At 37.2% G+C, this 17,067-nt stretch overlaps 1 protein-coding gene across 9 annotated transcripts in view; it reads left to right on the top strand.

Moving 5' to 3' along the window:
• Positions 1-11,944, top strand: part of RALYL (RALY RNA binding protein like) — a 392,259-nt gene extending 380,315 nt beyond the window's left edge. For 8 of the 9 annotated variants that reach the window (XM_042785890.1, XM_042785889.1, XM_042785887.1 and 5 more), the window contains one exon: positions 8,806-8,923. In XM_042785890.1, coding sequence (XP_042641824.1) covers positions 8,806-8,823 — 18 coding nt within the window. In that variant the 3' untranslated portion in view covers positions 8,824-8,923. Of the gene's footprint in view, positions 1-8,805 lie in introns of all 9 variants that reach the window. The other variant, XM_042785888.1, reaches the window with a different exon arrangement.
• Positions 11,945-17,067: the final 5,123 nt, after the last annotated feature.

Here is a 17,067-nt window from a genome sequence, read left to right as displayed (position 1 = left end):
ATAAGGTCTCCCCTGAACCTCCTTTTCTCCAGGCTAAACAACCCCAGTTCCCTCAACCACTTCTCATAAGACTTGTGCTCTAGACCCTTCACCAGATTCGTTGCCCATCTCTGGACACGCTCCAGCACCTCAATGTCTTTCTCGTAGTGAGGGGCCCAAAACTGAACACAGTATTCGAGGTGCGGCCTCACTGGTGCTGAGTACAGGGTGACGATCTCTCCCCGAGTTCTGCTGGCCACACTACTTCTGACACAAGCCAGGATGCTACTGGCCTTCTTGGCCACCTGGGCACACTGCTGGCTCATATTCAGCTGGCTGTTGACCAACACCCCCAGGTCCTTTTCCACCAGGCAGCTTTCCAGCCACTCTTCCCCCAGCCTGCAACATTGTGTGGGGTTGTTGTGACCCAAGTGCAGGACCCGGCACTGAGCCTTGTTGCACCTCGTACAATCAGCCTTGGCCCATCGATCCAGCCTGTCCAGGTCCCTCTGTAGAGCCTTCCTACCCTCAAACAGATCAACACTCCCACCCAAATTCATGTAATCTGCAAACTGACTGAGCGTACATTTGATCCCTTTGTCCAGATTGTTGATAAAGATATTAAACATACCTGGCCCCAATACTGAGACCTGGGGAACACCACTTGTGACTGGCTGCCAACTGGATTTAACTCCATTCACCACCACTCTTTGGGCCAGGCCAGCCAGCCAGTTTTTTACCCAGTGAAGGGTACACCTGTCCAAGACATGAGCAGCCAGTTTTTCCAGGAAATTGCTGTGGGTAATGGTGTCAAATGCTTTACTAAAGTCTAGGTAGAAAACATCCACAGTCTTTCCCTCATCCACAATGCCAGTCACCTTGTCATATAAGGAGATCAGGTTAGTCAAGCAGGACCTGCTCATTTCACAGGTTTTATCAGTATGCTTGAACCTCAATAATGCTGAATGAAAAACCCTCAGAGGAAATATTTTTCAGGCCAGTAAAAAGGGGTAAACACCAAAAAAGTTGTTATTTTTCCATATAAAAAGACACAAAATTTAAATCTGTTTTTATTTATTTCAGGACAAATTGCAGAGCCACTGCAGTCAGTGACCCAATTATTCCAAAAGGTCTGAGTTTTTTGAGAAAATATAAATGTATTACTAAGAAGATTTTCTGCATGATTAATGCCAAAATATGAAAGGCAGATTGAATTTATCTGCACATAGGTATTTATGGACCTCAGAAAGGGAAGTTATTTAGAAGGTGATAGAATTGTAATTGCCATTTCAACAAAAAAGCAATCAGTGAGGAATAAAACAAGCTCAGTCTGCCAAAATGAAGATTTGGAAGTTAATCACATGCCATCTTAGCCAGCCTGTTATGCTGATATGTGTATCTGGAGTTTCTAAATTGTTGTTGCTATTGATTTCTGAAAGTACACTACAGTTTTATAATGTCCTTCAAAAAGAGTAAGTTGTATTCCAGCCCCAATAAACAGAGAATCTAAAGGCTAAATTCTTCTTTGCTTCCTCTTTGCAGGATTATACTAATCCCTTTTCAGCTGTTAGATGATTCGGAACCATTTGCAGACCACACTGTATCTCCAAGTCCACCGTTTTGTTTTGTAGCTTTTATTTTTAAAGGAACGTCTCTTGAAATACTCATAAAACAAAAATGCTATGTACTACTATGCACTGTGCATTAAAATAAGTATTATGCAGGAAAATACCAAGCAAAATCTGCTTAAAATAGGAAAAGCTTTTATTGTCATTTCCATCTGGATCACATTCCCAAACCAAGTCTTTCACAGGTAACAGTCTTCTGCTGGTAACTCTACATTCTGTATGTTTGACTGTCTTAATTCAGTACAGTTTTGTCACCATTTCAGTATTTGTTGTGCATCATTGTTACTCTTATCCCTTTTCTCCTTCCTGTGGTTTACGCTGAGCTTTCCCAGTATTTCTGTCATCTCACGCTAAATGCTTCCAACTTCTTCCTCCAGCAAGCTGTCCTCCCCGTTCCTTCTCTATTGATTTGCTTTTCACCTCATTCCACCTAGTCTTTATGCTGAGTAAAACCTCTTCCTCCAAGTAACCGAAAAACCTCTAGTTGATTAGATAGAACATTCCCGATCTCATTACCATCTTTGCATACAATTTCTTTTTCCTGCATGAGTGCACTTTGGGTTTTGATACCAATCTAAACTCTAATTTAGCAATCCTGGGACAGTTTAACAGGTGCTTTCTGTGTAATTAGTTTAAGGTAGTTCTCCTAGTAAGCTCATACTTTCATATATTTAAAAAACACACTACTTAAAGTGTAGATGTAATGAGTAGCCTCAGGGTAAAAGTTTTAGTAGTTCCTTTACACATTAAACTCTGCATTCAATCCTGCACCCCTGGCATTGGTAGGAGAGGAACTATTACCTTCAGCATTAATAGTAATTGGACCACCACCTCGCACTGGGAAATTCCTACTCCTCACATTGAGCAGAGATGAATTCAGTTGGAATTTTATTATAAAATTTCTTGACAGCACCTTGCATCCTAAAATCATCTCCTTCATAGCATTTAGAATGATAAAAGACAATGCTTACCATGGATCCTGCTAATACTCAATTAGACTTTCTTTTCATGGAACAGGCCCAAATCCAGCAAGCAGAAAACACCAAGTGATCTCCAATGACAGTCATACCTCTGGGAATTCACTAGGAATATCCACTCATATTCAGAGTTAAAGGAAAGTAGGACATTTTCCCTTTTGCTGTATTTGGCACTGGATCCCAAGAAGGTGTTGAGTTTCTCTCAAGACACACTGGTACAAGCTGAGGGAACTCTGTGGACATCATCAGTGAGGCCTTACTGCACTTGGTTTTGCTTTATCAGCCAAAAGAGAACATGAAATGGACTGTTGGTGGTGGGAGCATGGCTTCACCATGGGGTAGCCTTGTGAGTGCATTCTGGCTTTGGGGCAGGTAGTTCTGCAAAAGCACCGCATTCCTACCTTGCCACCTCTTTCATGTTATCCTGTTTGGAGTTCCTGCAGTCCACCCCACACTCTGCAGAAGGTCCAATGCCTCCAGCTTCAGTTCCCTTCCACTGTCACTAGAAACTATGCTACTAGTCCCTGAGTCTTCTCGTATTGATATAAAGGACCTTGCAGAAAAATATTTTGCTGCAAAAATCAGTCAAGCAGGAGTAAAACCCACAGAGTAAAGTGGGGTGGGCAGATCCACTTCTTTCCCCTCTTCTCTTTGCTGCCTTCATTACCCCTCTCAACAAAGATTTCAAATGACCCTGGTGACTCTAATCCCAAAATCATTCCTTCAGCCTCACACCTGACCATCATCCCAACTGCAGCATGTCCTCACTGGCACTCTCCAAATATTAGATCCTGTTTCCACCACTACACCAAACAGTATTCATCAGAAATCTGCCTATACACGACTCTGAGAAAGAAAAGATATGTCAGTCTATGGGAAAAATCAGTATTTGACAGGGGTATCTCATTTTTCCTGCTGATTTTTATCAGGCAAACAAGTGAAACAGAGCATTTCAATACAAAGGAGATAGAAGTTTGTTTTCACTGATGAGTAAAACAGCCATTCTCACATGTACTCACATAAGTACTAACACTTCAAAGCAATTAAACTGTTCACTGAACAGAAAAACGATCCTGTAGTGTTTTTAGCAATTAAAATATGATTGACAGAGTACAAAAGATAATGATTAGGTTTCATCATTTGAAGAAAGGTTTAAAGAAGATGCAACCATTTCCTTCAATTATTCTTTATTAATATTTACCAAACTGTACAATTCCTCCTATTTCTTATATGCAGTGAATATTCTATCACTAGCTCATTACAAAAAGTTTTCTTTAGTGCCATAATGTTGTCTGCCATAATGTTGTCTGCCATGTTTTACAAGTGTTACAAATGACAGCAGCAAACTCAAAACACACATTCACATTCCCCTGCTAACACCTACTGAACCAAGCATTTACAGTTCATATGGGGGCATTATACTAAATCACCTATATAACCATGTTACTTAATCAGAGATTTCACACTTTAAGTCAAGGAACAAAGCGCAAGGTGTATCTCAAATGAACACTGCTGTGAAGCTAATGTGATAGCTAATACAAATTCAGAGTTCCTTGGTAAGCCCTTTTCCTTGCTTTTGGTTTTCCATTCATGATGATGAATGCTGTGTAAAAGACAATAGAAGCACATGCCCCCATGATACCCTGCAAACATAAATTACTGGGTTTTGCACTCAGTGTGAGCTGCCTGCTTAATAGAAAGGAAGAATATTGTCCTGAGTTAGACGCAGCAAATAAACAGAATGGCAATTTTCACTACCATTTCTGTAATGCATCCTGATTTTTCCCATTTTAGGGAATATATGGATCAATAATGGCTAACCAAGATTTGTTTTGTTTTGTTTTGTTTTTTAAAAAAAAAAAGTCTGTTCTGCAAGTGCAAGCAGATTCGGGTTCTCAACTCCTTGGATGTCCAGAAAGTAAATTTCATAATCAGAAAAAAAAATATTAGAAATTAACCAGAGTATTTCATCCTAAAGGACACAATAGTGGCATCTATGGACCTGGATTCAGTATCCTCAGTTGTACCAGTAACAATATAGAAGTGAGCATCAGATGCAATCAAAGCAATCACACTACGACTGCAGCTTGAAGTAGCCAAAGCATGAGGGTCAGTGTTGTGAGTGAAAGGACAGTGCAGCAGCTGCATTTTAATGGGGCTTGCAGTTGTTTTGTAGAAAGACATGTATGGCAGTCACATAACCCACTGCCAAAGCCTAGCAGCAACCTGGGAAGATGCTAGATATCAAGCCTCCTACTAAACAGTAGCCTGACAGTGGTAGAACTGTGATTTTACCTGAAATCAAGCATTGGTCAGAATTACCTTCTGATGCCTCCCTTACGGCTATTAAGCACAGAAGTCTGGCCCTGAGAATGGGTTTGTCTAGCAAGGAAAAAGAGGCAGGAGAGCAAGAGGAAGGCTATTTGAGGCTTTGGGTTTCAAGCTCATGTGAATATATGCAGTCATCTAAACTTGCACTGTTCAGAATTTCTAAGATTAAAGTTATCATGAAAGATATTCAGTGCAGTCAATCGCTTAAAAACAGATGCATTTTTTTTTCAGATGAACACCTTGCATATACTTGTTGGATGCTCTTATTGCATTTAATTATTGTGGGGTAAAGCATACAGTAAATTCTATAACGTCCATGTTCTGTGGGCATTTCTCTAAACTGCAAGGAAAGAGGTTAATTGTGTACGTCTTTTGTCATCTAGTTGTGGTGCATTCCTAATACTCCCTCCCAAGAACATATGCTGAATTTACACTCTCAAATAGTAAAATTTATTCCCATGCATCTAGGTCTGGAAGATGAACATGGTAAAGCAAGTCCAGCACACTTTTCCCATAAACTCTGTGAGAAGAAAACTAGGTATTTATGGGGAACAAGGAACAATCCCTGTTGCCTATCATTTTTCAGAACTGTAAGGAAGAAGAAATAAACCAGAGCAGAGAAGAGGCTGCAGAGATCAAAACTCATGCCTCCCACAGACAAATAAATTCCACCTGAGCTAGTTTAGAAAAGCCAGCAGCATCGCCCCGACACAGGAGCGGTGGTCACCGTTACAGCTTCCAGCTGCTTGGGGAGGCTGGGGAGAATGGGGGTAGCCCACCTCATTCTAAAAGAACGGTACCTGAAGGGCTTTACCATATACTGAGCTTGCTTTCTCAGAAAAGCCTTTTAGGAGAAATACAGAAATACAGTGTGCAAACTATTTCGACTGCTTCATGCTTGGTGACTGCAAAGCACAGAGCTTAGAGGAAATAGTCATCTGGCAGGTGATCTGATGGCCAGGGTCTCCCATAAATATTGTCCTTTACATGCAGGGCATTCTTAAAGATCTACAGATGTAATGACTGGAATTACATAGGCTTTAAGGGGAGCTAAATGATAAAACCATTAAACCTGTAAAAGACAAGATGGAAATTTCTCTAGATTTTTACTGAATTTTATTTGATTTACTCCATCATTTTTTGTGATTATCATTTGGGGCCCATTAACTAGAACTGCACTTTCATTTAGTGAGGTGTTTAATATTTAATGTTAGCTTTCCAATGTTATATACATTGTAATAGTGTAAAGTTAAAATTAATTGAATCTTGTATAATTTGAGTCTGGTAAAAAAGCTAGAAGGATCATACTGGAACTATAATAACAGTATCAATAGCATTTCTGGAAGATTGAAACACAGTGTTATGCCTAAGAAGACTGTTTCCAATAGCTCATGCTCAAAAAGCCACCAAGATAGGGAAAAAAAACAGCAGAAATAATTTCAGGTGGAAAATGAACCAATAAATATTCCATAACCTATCTCCAGCTTTTTTTCAGAGATTATGATGGCAATTAGGACAGTATATACTGTTTCTTTGATATTGTGTATGGTTGCCAAGGCTATATGCTTATGCTCAGTTGGGTTATTCAATTCTTAAAATGCATTATGTTCAAATCACACTTTCTAAAGTGGTTTTCTGTTAGAACTACATCAAATGAAAGCCATATTGCTGGCTTAAATGTAATTCAGTTCATCCTTGTTGTGTCAGGATGTTTTTTATATATATAACAGGAAGGAAATGAAAAGATTAAAAAAAAACATTAGTCATCATGAGGTTTTTTAATATCATCAGCACTACCATAAAGCCAGCTGATAAATTACACACTATTCAGAAGAAAGAAATAGAATAAAATTAGTATTGCATTACACTAGATTAATCATAGCCCTGGGTTACTGTCATTCTATAGAAAATAAAAGCTTGACTATTTCAGATTTTAAAGTTCCTTCTCAGCCTTTAAGATTATTTGCCTTAAGAGACAAATAACAAGCCCATGTGCTGAAGGAAAAACACAAGATTGTGGACTGGTGGGGTTGGTAAATTTTTATCATTGTTTCTAAACAACCACAAAGCAGCATTGATGACTTGGATCCAGATGGTTAGTAGTAACGGTTCATAATAGTAACCTAATGAAGCTTTTTAGTGCTGGTGACAGGTAAATGCTTGAAAGGTTTATGGCAGGGAAAAAGCTTCAATAAATAACTTGAAAATCTGTCTCTCTTCTTACTTGCATAATTATTGCTTTTTATACTGGCATAATGGAACAGCAAAACATAGGTGAAGAAAAGGCTAGAAAAGAGGAACTCTCTGGAGCTAATAGGATGTATAGTGGGATTTTTTTTACTTCTTGTAAGATAAATAGCTACTTAACAACCATTAGGCCTCTCTTAGACTTAAGGGGAGAATCTACAAATCTTTTTCATACAGTTAAGTCTGTCCAGGGATGAGGAGCTAAAAACAGGGGAGATTAAGAGTTTTCCCTATGCAAGTAGACAATAATAGTTTCATCTTATTTTAAATGAAAGAAGTAAATTCTGGGATCTCTCACATGAGTTTTCCTCCCTAATCCTGTTTACCTGTGAAGAGTACAGCCAGAAATCTGGTGCTCCCTTTGCAATGGGGGGGAAGTCTGATGGCTGGCTGCTTCAAATGACAGGAGGCCAGTCCTGCAGGGACTCCAATGTTTCTGATAAAACCTTTCTCATTGTAAAAAAAGGTTTTCAATAAATGGAAATTTTAACAGAAATCATCCCTTTTTTTTCTTGGGGAAAAAAAGGCAGACTTAAAATTCACTGAAGGCGGGGGTAATTAGCTGAAGAGAACATCTGAAAATTTTCCAGGTTTTGATCAGAAGTGCACCAGGTTTTGTCAGCTGCTTCCAGTTTCAGTTATAGAAATAGATTGGCTGAAAGATATTTTTCCTGTCAAAAGTGAAAAAACAAACAAACAAACAAACAAACCTAAAAAAACATAGGTTGAAAATTTCACTTAAAAAAGAAACCATCTACTTCTGTTAACATTTTCTACTGTCAGTTTTCCAAACAGATGTGACTGGGAAAGTGTTGTCAGTTTTTCTGTGGGTAGGCAGAGTTGGTATGTGTTATGCTCCCCTGCAGCATTACTGAGTGCCTAGTTGAAGGTGGTAGCATTAATGGGTTGCATAGCAGGACACAGATTTACCTGCTGTAAGAATGACCCTCAAAAGTGTTGGCTGACACTGGATTTTTGCTGTTTCACACTGTGGCTAGCAAAACAACACAAGAAATCAAACTATATGCAAGTAAAGCCTACAGCATGTACACAAGAACAATAATAAAATAGACAATGTGAAAAGAGAAGCCACTGAGGAAAGAACAATTAATCTGGTGACTATACACATTGTTGAATGCACACAGTCAGTGTAAATGGTCCAGAATAAGGTATACAAACAGTGTAACAGGACTGAAGCAAAGAATCCTACATGCAGATTATTTAGATTGAATGATATTATGCAAATAAAGCATTTCATTGCAAAGCAGCTAAGATACGTTCTTCTATTTTCTGCTGCTAAAATAGAAATTATTCAGCAGTTGTTCACATAGCATTATTGAGGGGAATTATACCTCAGCCTCAACAAATTTTGCTTGATTCACTGTGGTTATTTTGGGCCATGCAGTCTAACTTAAGACTGTTGCACAGTCCTGATTGTCCACTGCTGCAGGTACAGTACTTTTCTTTTAGCCCTCAAAGGTTTAAGGTGAGACAGTTGGACAGATATAGATACTTGATTGATTCATTAAAAAGTCAAGTCATAGTCCTCTATCCTCTTTTCCCCGGTTGTCTTGGTTTCCTTTTGAGGTTCTGCTGGAGGGAATTCTGTGCTTTCATACTGAAGTGAACATTTCATTTCTCAGTTTCTACAGATCAAGTGATGAGATGTGTGGGAACCCCCTGAAGGCTGAGAAGAGAAACCCTGACTCCCCCACAGAAAATTGTGTACTGCAGTTTCTTACTGGCTAGCAACACCTTTGATTCAATTTGTATGAAAACTCAATTTACTTATTAAAATGGACGTTATTGTTCAAATATTAGAAATCCCATTTCTTATATGTTCTAAGCTGTACAATTGTCAGATTTTTATGGTTTAGATTGTAAATGTGTTTTTCTCTGGCTAATTATTGGTATTATTTTTTTAATTTTGATGTCTTAAAGGCCAGTGTACTGTATCATAATAATATGAAGGACATATTTAACAGGTGTGGGAAACTGTATACAAATGTATATTTCTAAAAGCTATTTTTATGATTAGCATGTTTTACTGTTTTACCATATTTAGTCAGGTGATATTGCACTTCTTTGTTCACAGCTTAATTCAAACAAGATCACAATAAATACATTGTATGGTATTTTCCATTATTTTAATTATTACATTTGTCACCAAAAATAATTATGTTTACTAATAGGGATAGATGCTAAAAAGTGAAAATGTCAAAATGAGAGAGAAATCCTTGATAAACTCTAAATTGGATGCTCCTGTAAATCCCTTTCCTCAGATAATCACTCTCTGTGATGTCATTCACTAGACAGCTGTTACAGATGTTCCTACCAGTCTCCAAAGACAGTTTTTTATTAACATATGGAAAGTTTACATGACAGTCAGTCTCCCATCTAGCCAGATAAATTACTTATAGACTGCCAATATCTGACAACCTGAGTTAGTCTACTGATTAACTTTTGGTTTGTTTTCTGGCAGTAGTCTTTCCACTCCTGAAACCCTAAAGCCCTCCTAAATCCTGCAGTTGGAATATTTATTACAGATGTTGTAGGGGGAATCTCAGTATAGAATTTCTTAATAAATCATATTTCATTTCAAACAGAATGGATGCATTATTTCTCCTTTGTTACTGAGATATTAAGGATATCAAAGCATATAAGGTATGGGCACAAGGTTGTCTTCTCCAGTGAAAGTACCAACTTGTTCACCATCCCAAAGCTAGACCTCCATAGCATTGCAGGTGACATGAAACAAAGAATAGATATTTGTTTATCTACATCCTTGTGAGATATACTCATTTTAAAAGAGACATGTCTTTAAAGTAATTGCAGGAGAAAAAAATATTTGATAGCTATGGCCTTCCAAGAGGGAGAGACAGTAATTTAAGAAGTACCTTAGATAGTCAAATGGAGTTCAGACCCAGCTGTGTGCCAGTCTGCAGCACAGAGCCCTGATGTCCACTGGTATCTGTGGCCAGGGGTATTTGGTATCATCCAGTACAACAAAGATGAACCCTTGTCTTGCCTTTTCAGTCATTCTCTGTAGGCTGAAAGAAAGAGTGAAATAAAGGTACCACAGAGACTCTTTAATAGCTCAAACTCAATTTCTACAAAAAACAACAGTTTCTGAGGTGATAGGTTCACCTCAAACAGTGGGGGTATGAGGAGGTGGGAGCCCAAGGTCTCCAGTCAGGTTTACAGCATAGGCATCATCACCAAAGGACTCATTCTTCAAACATTTGGAAGAGAAGCATACATTTGAATTTAATTATCAGTTACTGAGTGGGAGTTTACTTCACTAGGAGACTATGTAACATAGCACTCAGTTATTTTTGTGGAACTTTTGTTTGGCTTGTCTATTGTCTGTGGAGTTACATGGTTTACCTAAGTGCTAAGTAGTACCTAGCTACTTAATCAAGGAAAGCATAGTTTAAGTAGTTACACCTGAGCATAAAGAATCCCAACTTCAGAATCCACCAAGGCTGATTCTCCCAGAAAAGTGCAGCAAAAAATACTACTTCTGTGCAAGTGAAATGTTAGGTCAAATCAAAGGGTAAAATATTTCTCCACTTTCTATCTATTAGTATAGGCTATGATCATTTTTAACTGTAAAAATGAAAAAAAAAAAAAAAAAAAAAAAAAAAGCCATTTTGGGATCTCCGTCTTTGTCTGACAGTTAAAAAAACAGAACTTCAAGCCTTAGCAACTCAACAGGAATTTTGCCCACTTCAATTATGTAAACTGTTGGCTGACTTAAAAGATACAAAATGTCACCCAAGGAGATCAGTTCTGATGTTGGTGTTAATAAACTATGTATGAGAAACAGCTAGGTGTATCATCTCTTCACCATCTCCATTCCAAATGAGCTAATAATCACAGAAAGCACTCTATTAGATTTTTACAAAGTCTTTCCAATCATTACCCTTAGATTACGTATTCACAGAACTGATTGCACTGTCATAATGTCGACACTGTTTCACACCACAGTTTAAGTCCTGAATATATTTTGAACACAAAAACACATCTCTGATAACACTATGAGGCACTACTTCATTTGCAAGCCATAAGCTTGTTGTGCCGTGCAGTTGATTACTAGCAAGGTTTTTTAATGGCATGTTTGCTTCAAATCACTACAGAGGATGTGGTAGCTTCAACAGAGTTTGATAGTTCTCTACTTTCATGTGTGCAGTATGCTCAGTGTTGTTTGCCATCACTACTGATACTTGCTTTACATGGGTTTTGTCAGATGTGGGTTTTTTTAACATTGCTCATCCCTTGCAATATGGAAGAATAGGAAACATAAAGGATCTTGTCAATCAGTTTGGATAGTTAACAGTCTTATAAAATCCTTTATGGACAGTCCTGAATTAAATCAATTCATTTTCTACACAGACCTATACACTCTGTGTATTTCAGATATTTGTTTCAAACCTGTGCAGCTGCATGAATGGAAAATATTTACTAAAAAGCTTTAAAGTTTGAATCAATAAAAAATATTTTTACTTTTGTAAACTCTTGTATTACATATTGTTGCGGTTCTTATTAGTTTCGCTGTAGATTCATTTTTAGTTCTGAAAAAACATTGTACTTAAGCTATGTAGATAGCCACAATCTTGTAAGCAGTCATATTTTTACTAGGTGCCACTGCAAGTTAGAATTAAAACATGCAGGGTTTGCTAATGTAGGGGAGATTGATGGTTCATTACGGTTTTCTTTAAAATGTTGTAACATAATTTTTACATGTCTGTAAATAAATATTTTCTCTGATTTATGCACTAATTCAGTTTTGTAATTTCTTCTCTTGAAATGTGACTAAGAAACATCCCAGGAAAAGATATATTTCTCTCATGGAAAAATACCATTTAAAGCTCTTTGATAGAACCATGCTTCATCAAATTTCCAAGCAGAACAAACAAACAGGTATCCACAGTATGAAATATTTATCTTAAGTAAATAAGATGGAGAAAAATGTGGTAAATGCTTCTATCACTTTAATAGTTTGAGAAATTTAAGGACCAGTCTTGTGTTAAAAAATGAGACGAAAGGTGACAGACTTCCTAAGAGATTCTTCAGTGGGGTAAGGGAGAGAGAAAGAAAAGGCCCATTGATGATATTTCAATGAATTTGAGGAATGCATTTTCTTAACCTTGGAAGCTTCTAAATTTCAGGTATCACTAAAGTAGCATGAATATAATTTATGAAAAACATGTTAATAATAGTTACAATTTTCTGATCGGTATTCAAACATATTTTTTATTCATAGTTTATTATTCTATTCACAAGGTACTGCTGTACAGACAAACTAAGGAAAATTGGCCCACAAAGTCTACAATAATATTTTAAACTACATTGGAATTGTTGGGAAGCAAGACTATTTTGAAGTGTATGTGATTTCTATATGGCACATAATTTTCTACAATTTTACATGTGTTGTCTTTATTGATACAGCTATGCCAGATTTTGCTCAAGTTTGTGAACTTTATAAACAACTTTCTCTTGTTATGTGGGATACAGGGCCAATTCTCACTCAGAAGGAACCCTGATGCAGATTAAATAGTAGCTGAATAAGTAATTTCTAATTCCTTTTTAGTAGAGAACATAGCCTGAGAACTTCAAAAGTTTCCAGTTTCCATGTTCAGAAGAATCCTCAATAGTCTAGAAAATTTAAATAAGATATACATCTGATTTGAGAGGAAAGACGGTAATAAAGTAATATAATTTCATTTTCTGTACTTGTCTGTCAAGTTCTTATGTAATAAACATCATCAAAAAAATTCACTTTGATAATCTTAAATTCTGTGTTGGATGATATTGCATAAGTGCAATTACTGAAATTAAGGCATCAATCAACCAAGAATAATCAGGGAGAGCATCCTGCAGTGTTAGATGGATAAAACATGAAACAATCTAACATTTTATGGTCAAAGGAGCAGTACATTATGAATATTTTTGGAACAGAGAAGTACTTAACCGTTTGAATGATTAGTAATAAAGTTTAGAAAACATAATTTATGCAATTAAGTGGTACTCAGGATTATACTCCAGTATTTTTCTATTTACTCATACAAAGATCCCTTCTGAGCCTCATTCATTGCCATTACGGACAAAGACAAATAACAGTTCACCATAGTCACCCACTCAGATCCATCAGCTCCAGATCAGAAAAAAGGTCTCTCTATGGTTAGGCCCCCACATGAGAGAAAGGGTAGTGTGTATGGTGAAGCTAAAAACAGCTGGACACCCTGAACTAGGAGAAAAGATGTCTGTTTTGGCCAGTGGCTGTCAAACTTAACAGTCAGCTAGGGACAGACCTGACTACGGATAGTCTATTCCTAGAGAAAGGAGAGTCCAGCCAAGGCTATGAGTAAAGATGAAGGAAATATTCTTTGTACACTAAGTAAAATCATCACAACTTGGCAAGTTAGTACTGTAGCTCTGAGCATTTCTCACCAATGAAATGTTCTACCTACAAGGATGAGAGGGACAGAAAGTAAGGGCACCTGTGTGCAGCATTTGCAGCCCTATTCTGGCAATCCATGCCCTTACAATGACCAGCCCTGGAAAACTGATAAGAAAACCCTTTGAGAAACTGCTTAAAAAACACTGAGTGCATAGGAAATAAATAGTTGGTTTTGGGATGGTGGGGTTTGAAACTCATGTAAGACAAAAAGAGCTTGATGTTTTTCATTGATACATACTTGGGAGTTGCTATAGTAAGTATTTATCTGGTTAACCTCTCAAAGAAAGATTGCTGTTCCACACTTGTGTGAACAGAATTAATCCACAATTATCACATAGTGTTTTAACAGAAAACCTAATTCCTGTATCATCCATCCCATATAAATCCAACTAACCAAGAAAAAATGTTTCTAAAGGTTACATTTAAAACTTTCTGATACTATCCTGGCTACATATATTTAACAGCCTAAGGTAATGGAGAAAATACTTTGCATGACCACTCTGCAGTGTATTACTATATGTGAATATATCTACGATATGTAGCTATGCATATATGGAAAAAAAAATATTCTTCCATTGCTTTGTGCTTTAGATAATTTGAAATGTTTCTCCTCAACTAGAGACAACTAATGTTGTGGAAAATAAGAATCAGACTCATCCCTGGGATAACTCTGCTGACATCAGTCATTAGAAGAGTACCTTCGGTGTCTACTCCAACTGAATACTTAAGCAGAAAATGTGATCAGTGCTCACTCTGTGAAGAGTTACAGCAACATTTAGCATGTTATTTAAAGACAAAAGAAGTGATAAATCATATAGTTATTGCTAGTATAGCTATACTGCAGCAGGAACATAGTGGAACATACTGGAGGAGCAAAGGATATAAAACAGGGTAGGGCTGCAACTTGAATGGTGCACTGAAACTTGAATGAGCATTGAAAGGTTCTTACCTGGGGATGACTGAGGAAATTGCTGAAAGTTGATGTGCTGCACTTGTATTTATTTTACTTTTGAAGAAACCTGCCCCACTTATTTATTTATTTTCACATCCCTACCTGTAATGCCATGATTCTGACTATGCTTTCAAGGACTAAGTCTCTAAATTTCCAAGTGATTTGGGTTGAACTGCCCGAGAATTCAACACTTATCAATGTGTAGCAAATCACACAGAAAATTAACCCAACTACTCAGAATTTTGGCCCCATTGTTTAATCCACGAGGTATGGGAGAGATTTAATAAGTGTCTGTTTACTTGAGTGGCTACATTAACAGTAAATCTATGCTTCCATTGATTGGAAAACTGTAGATGAGACAGCTACACTTCTGACACAATGTAAATGCTAAACTCCAACAAAAATGTACACTAGTTCTGTGAGGAGAAGGGCTATGAAATCATGACAAGATGGCAACTGGGCACTACCACTAGAAAAATTAAGCTAGACAGCAGCCCATGCTCAAACCATTTCTACTGAGCAGCTGATCACTTGCCAGCAGCAACTGGACACTTTACTTTCTATTAGGCTTCCTCCAAAGGTAGGTGCTTTTATACATTATGCTAGTTTTTATTGTGAAAATAGGCAAAACAGTTATCAGGTAAATGAGGTAGCACTGTCTTAAACCAGCAAAGAAGTTGGCTTATTGTTCTATAAATTTAATTCAGCTTTAGTTATTTAAATCATTCCCATACAGAGTAAGTAATGTTCACTATCTCTGATTAGTAGGGGAAGACCACAAACACTTACTTTCAGAATATTCTTCAGCTTTTAAAGCATATTTTCTTAATTTCATCTATTTTTTTAATCTTATTTTTCCCTCTATTATGTTAAACTGTAAAAAAGTAAATAGCAAATAAAACATTCAGAAATATTTGTAAAAAAAGAAATTTTAATTCATAAACATAAATAAGAAACAAGTTTAGTAGAAAAGCATCTTTTTAGACTGACAAATAGAATTGATAAAAATAGGAAAGCTTTTAGGTATACAAGGCTATCAGTTGTTTGTTTTTTTTTTTCCTAATTTACCTTTAGATCATCCTTATATGGATTCACCATCTTGTCTATAAAAACACTGCTATTAAAAACAACCAATCAAAATGAAACAGATATGTTCTTATCAACAATGGAGTTATGACACAATTCATATTTCTAGTCAGTCAAAATCCTGATTTATGTAATTGTTACACAAATCATTGTGCATAAAACATAAAAATCCGTGTCTGAAGTGATGAATTTGGGTTGGTTGTGTTGGTTTTTTTGGTTTGGTTTGGTTTGGCTTGGTTTGGCTTGGTTTGGTTTGGTTTGGTTTGGTTTGGTTTGGTTTGGTTTGGTTTGGTTTGGTTTGGTTTGGTTTGGTTTGGTTTGGTTTGGTTTGGTTTGTTTTTTTTGCCAACAGTCAGTCTTTTATATTCTGGTCTTCATCAATACTCAACACAGGAGGACAAAGTCTTATGCAATACGTGATACCAAGAAAATAAACACCTAGACATTTCTTTTCTTAGTTCTATACAGGACAGCTTTCTGTGATACCTGTTGGGAAGTTTACTGTGTTTGTGATGACATATTGCATTACTTGTAATCAATGTATCAGTGTATGAAATGTTGTTTTACAAATCTATTCATTGAGCACTCTTATTCAAGGTAACAGGCTTCAGAGACCAAGTGTATCAGGTCATGTCTCAGGTACACCAAAGTGGTTTTTGACAGCAAGCCATAAAAAATCAATTGTGCTGATTTCAAGGATGAGTGACCTTTCAGATTTGGATACTTCTCCATTTATATGAGGATCATTTGTAAGTGAATTGCAAGTTCTGAGTGTTTTTTGTGGTAGGCTAACAAGGTGGAAAAACAGTAATCCAGGAGTACTACCAGCTTTAATGTGGCTCATTCTGAACAATTTGTTCCACACTGGTTTTGGAGGATCCAAGACATGCCACAAGATAACATGATAGCAGCAGACAACAAATAATGGCAATAATAAAAATGACAGAAATCATTGCTCGTGGAATTGCATGCAGCCAGCCATGCAGACAAATTACATTGCTGACTGCTCTATCGGATGTAGACTTTAAGTACAAGAGATGCTCTGTGAAACCCCATGCAGTGCAGAGCTACAAAGAAAGCACATCTGCTGCTGCTGCTGCCTACTCAAGGGAACAAAGAACCCAAGCAGATGTTATATATCCAGCAGTTCCCTCAAACAGCACTTTTCAAAAATGTCTTTTTATAGGGGACAAGCTCAAGCTTTTTACCCATCACCTTCATCCCCCTTTTATGTGTGGTTTGTCTCATCTGTTAAACTACAAGGTTTTTCAGAGAAGAAAAATGGGGTGAAGTAGTCTCCTCCTATGAATAAAGAGCATGAGTGAGTGGTTATGTACACACCCACATGTGCATGACCCACAGACTTGCAAATGGAGGAGATCCCTTCCCATCTCCACTGCCCAG

The sequence above is a fragment of the Tyto alba genome, unplaced genomic scaffold (assembly GCF_018691265.1).
Source record: "Tyto alba isolate M040663 unplaced genomic scaffold, T.alba_DEE_v4.0 Super-Scaffold_9, whole genome shotgun sequence".
NCBI classification, from domain to species: domain Eukaryota; kingdom Metazoa; phylum Chordata; class Aves; order Strigiformes; family Tytonidae; genus Tyto; species Tyto alba.
The sequence above is the reverse complement of the archived record's forward strand: the minus strand, read 5'-3'. Positions and strand labels throughout refer to the sequence as shown.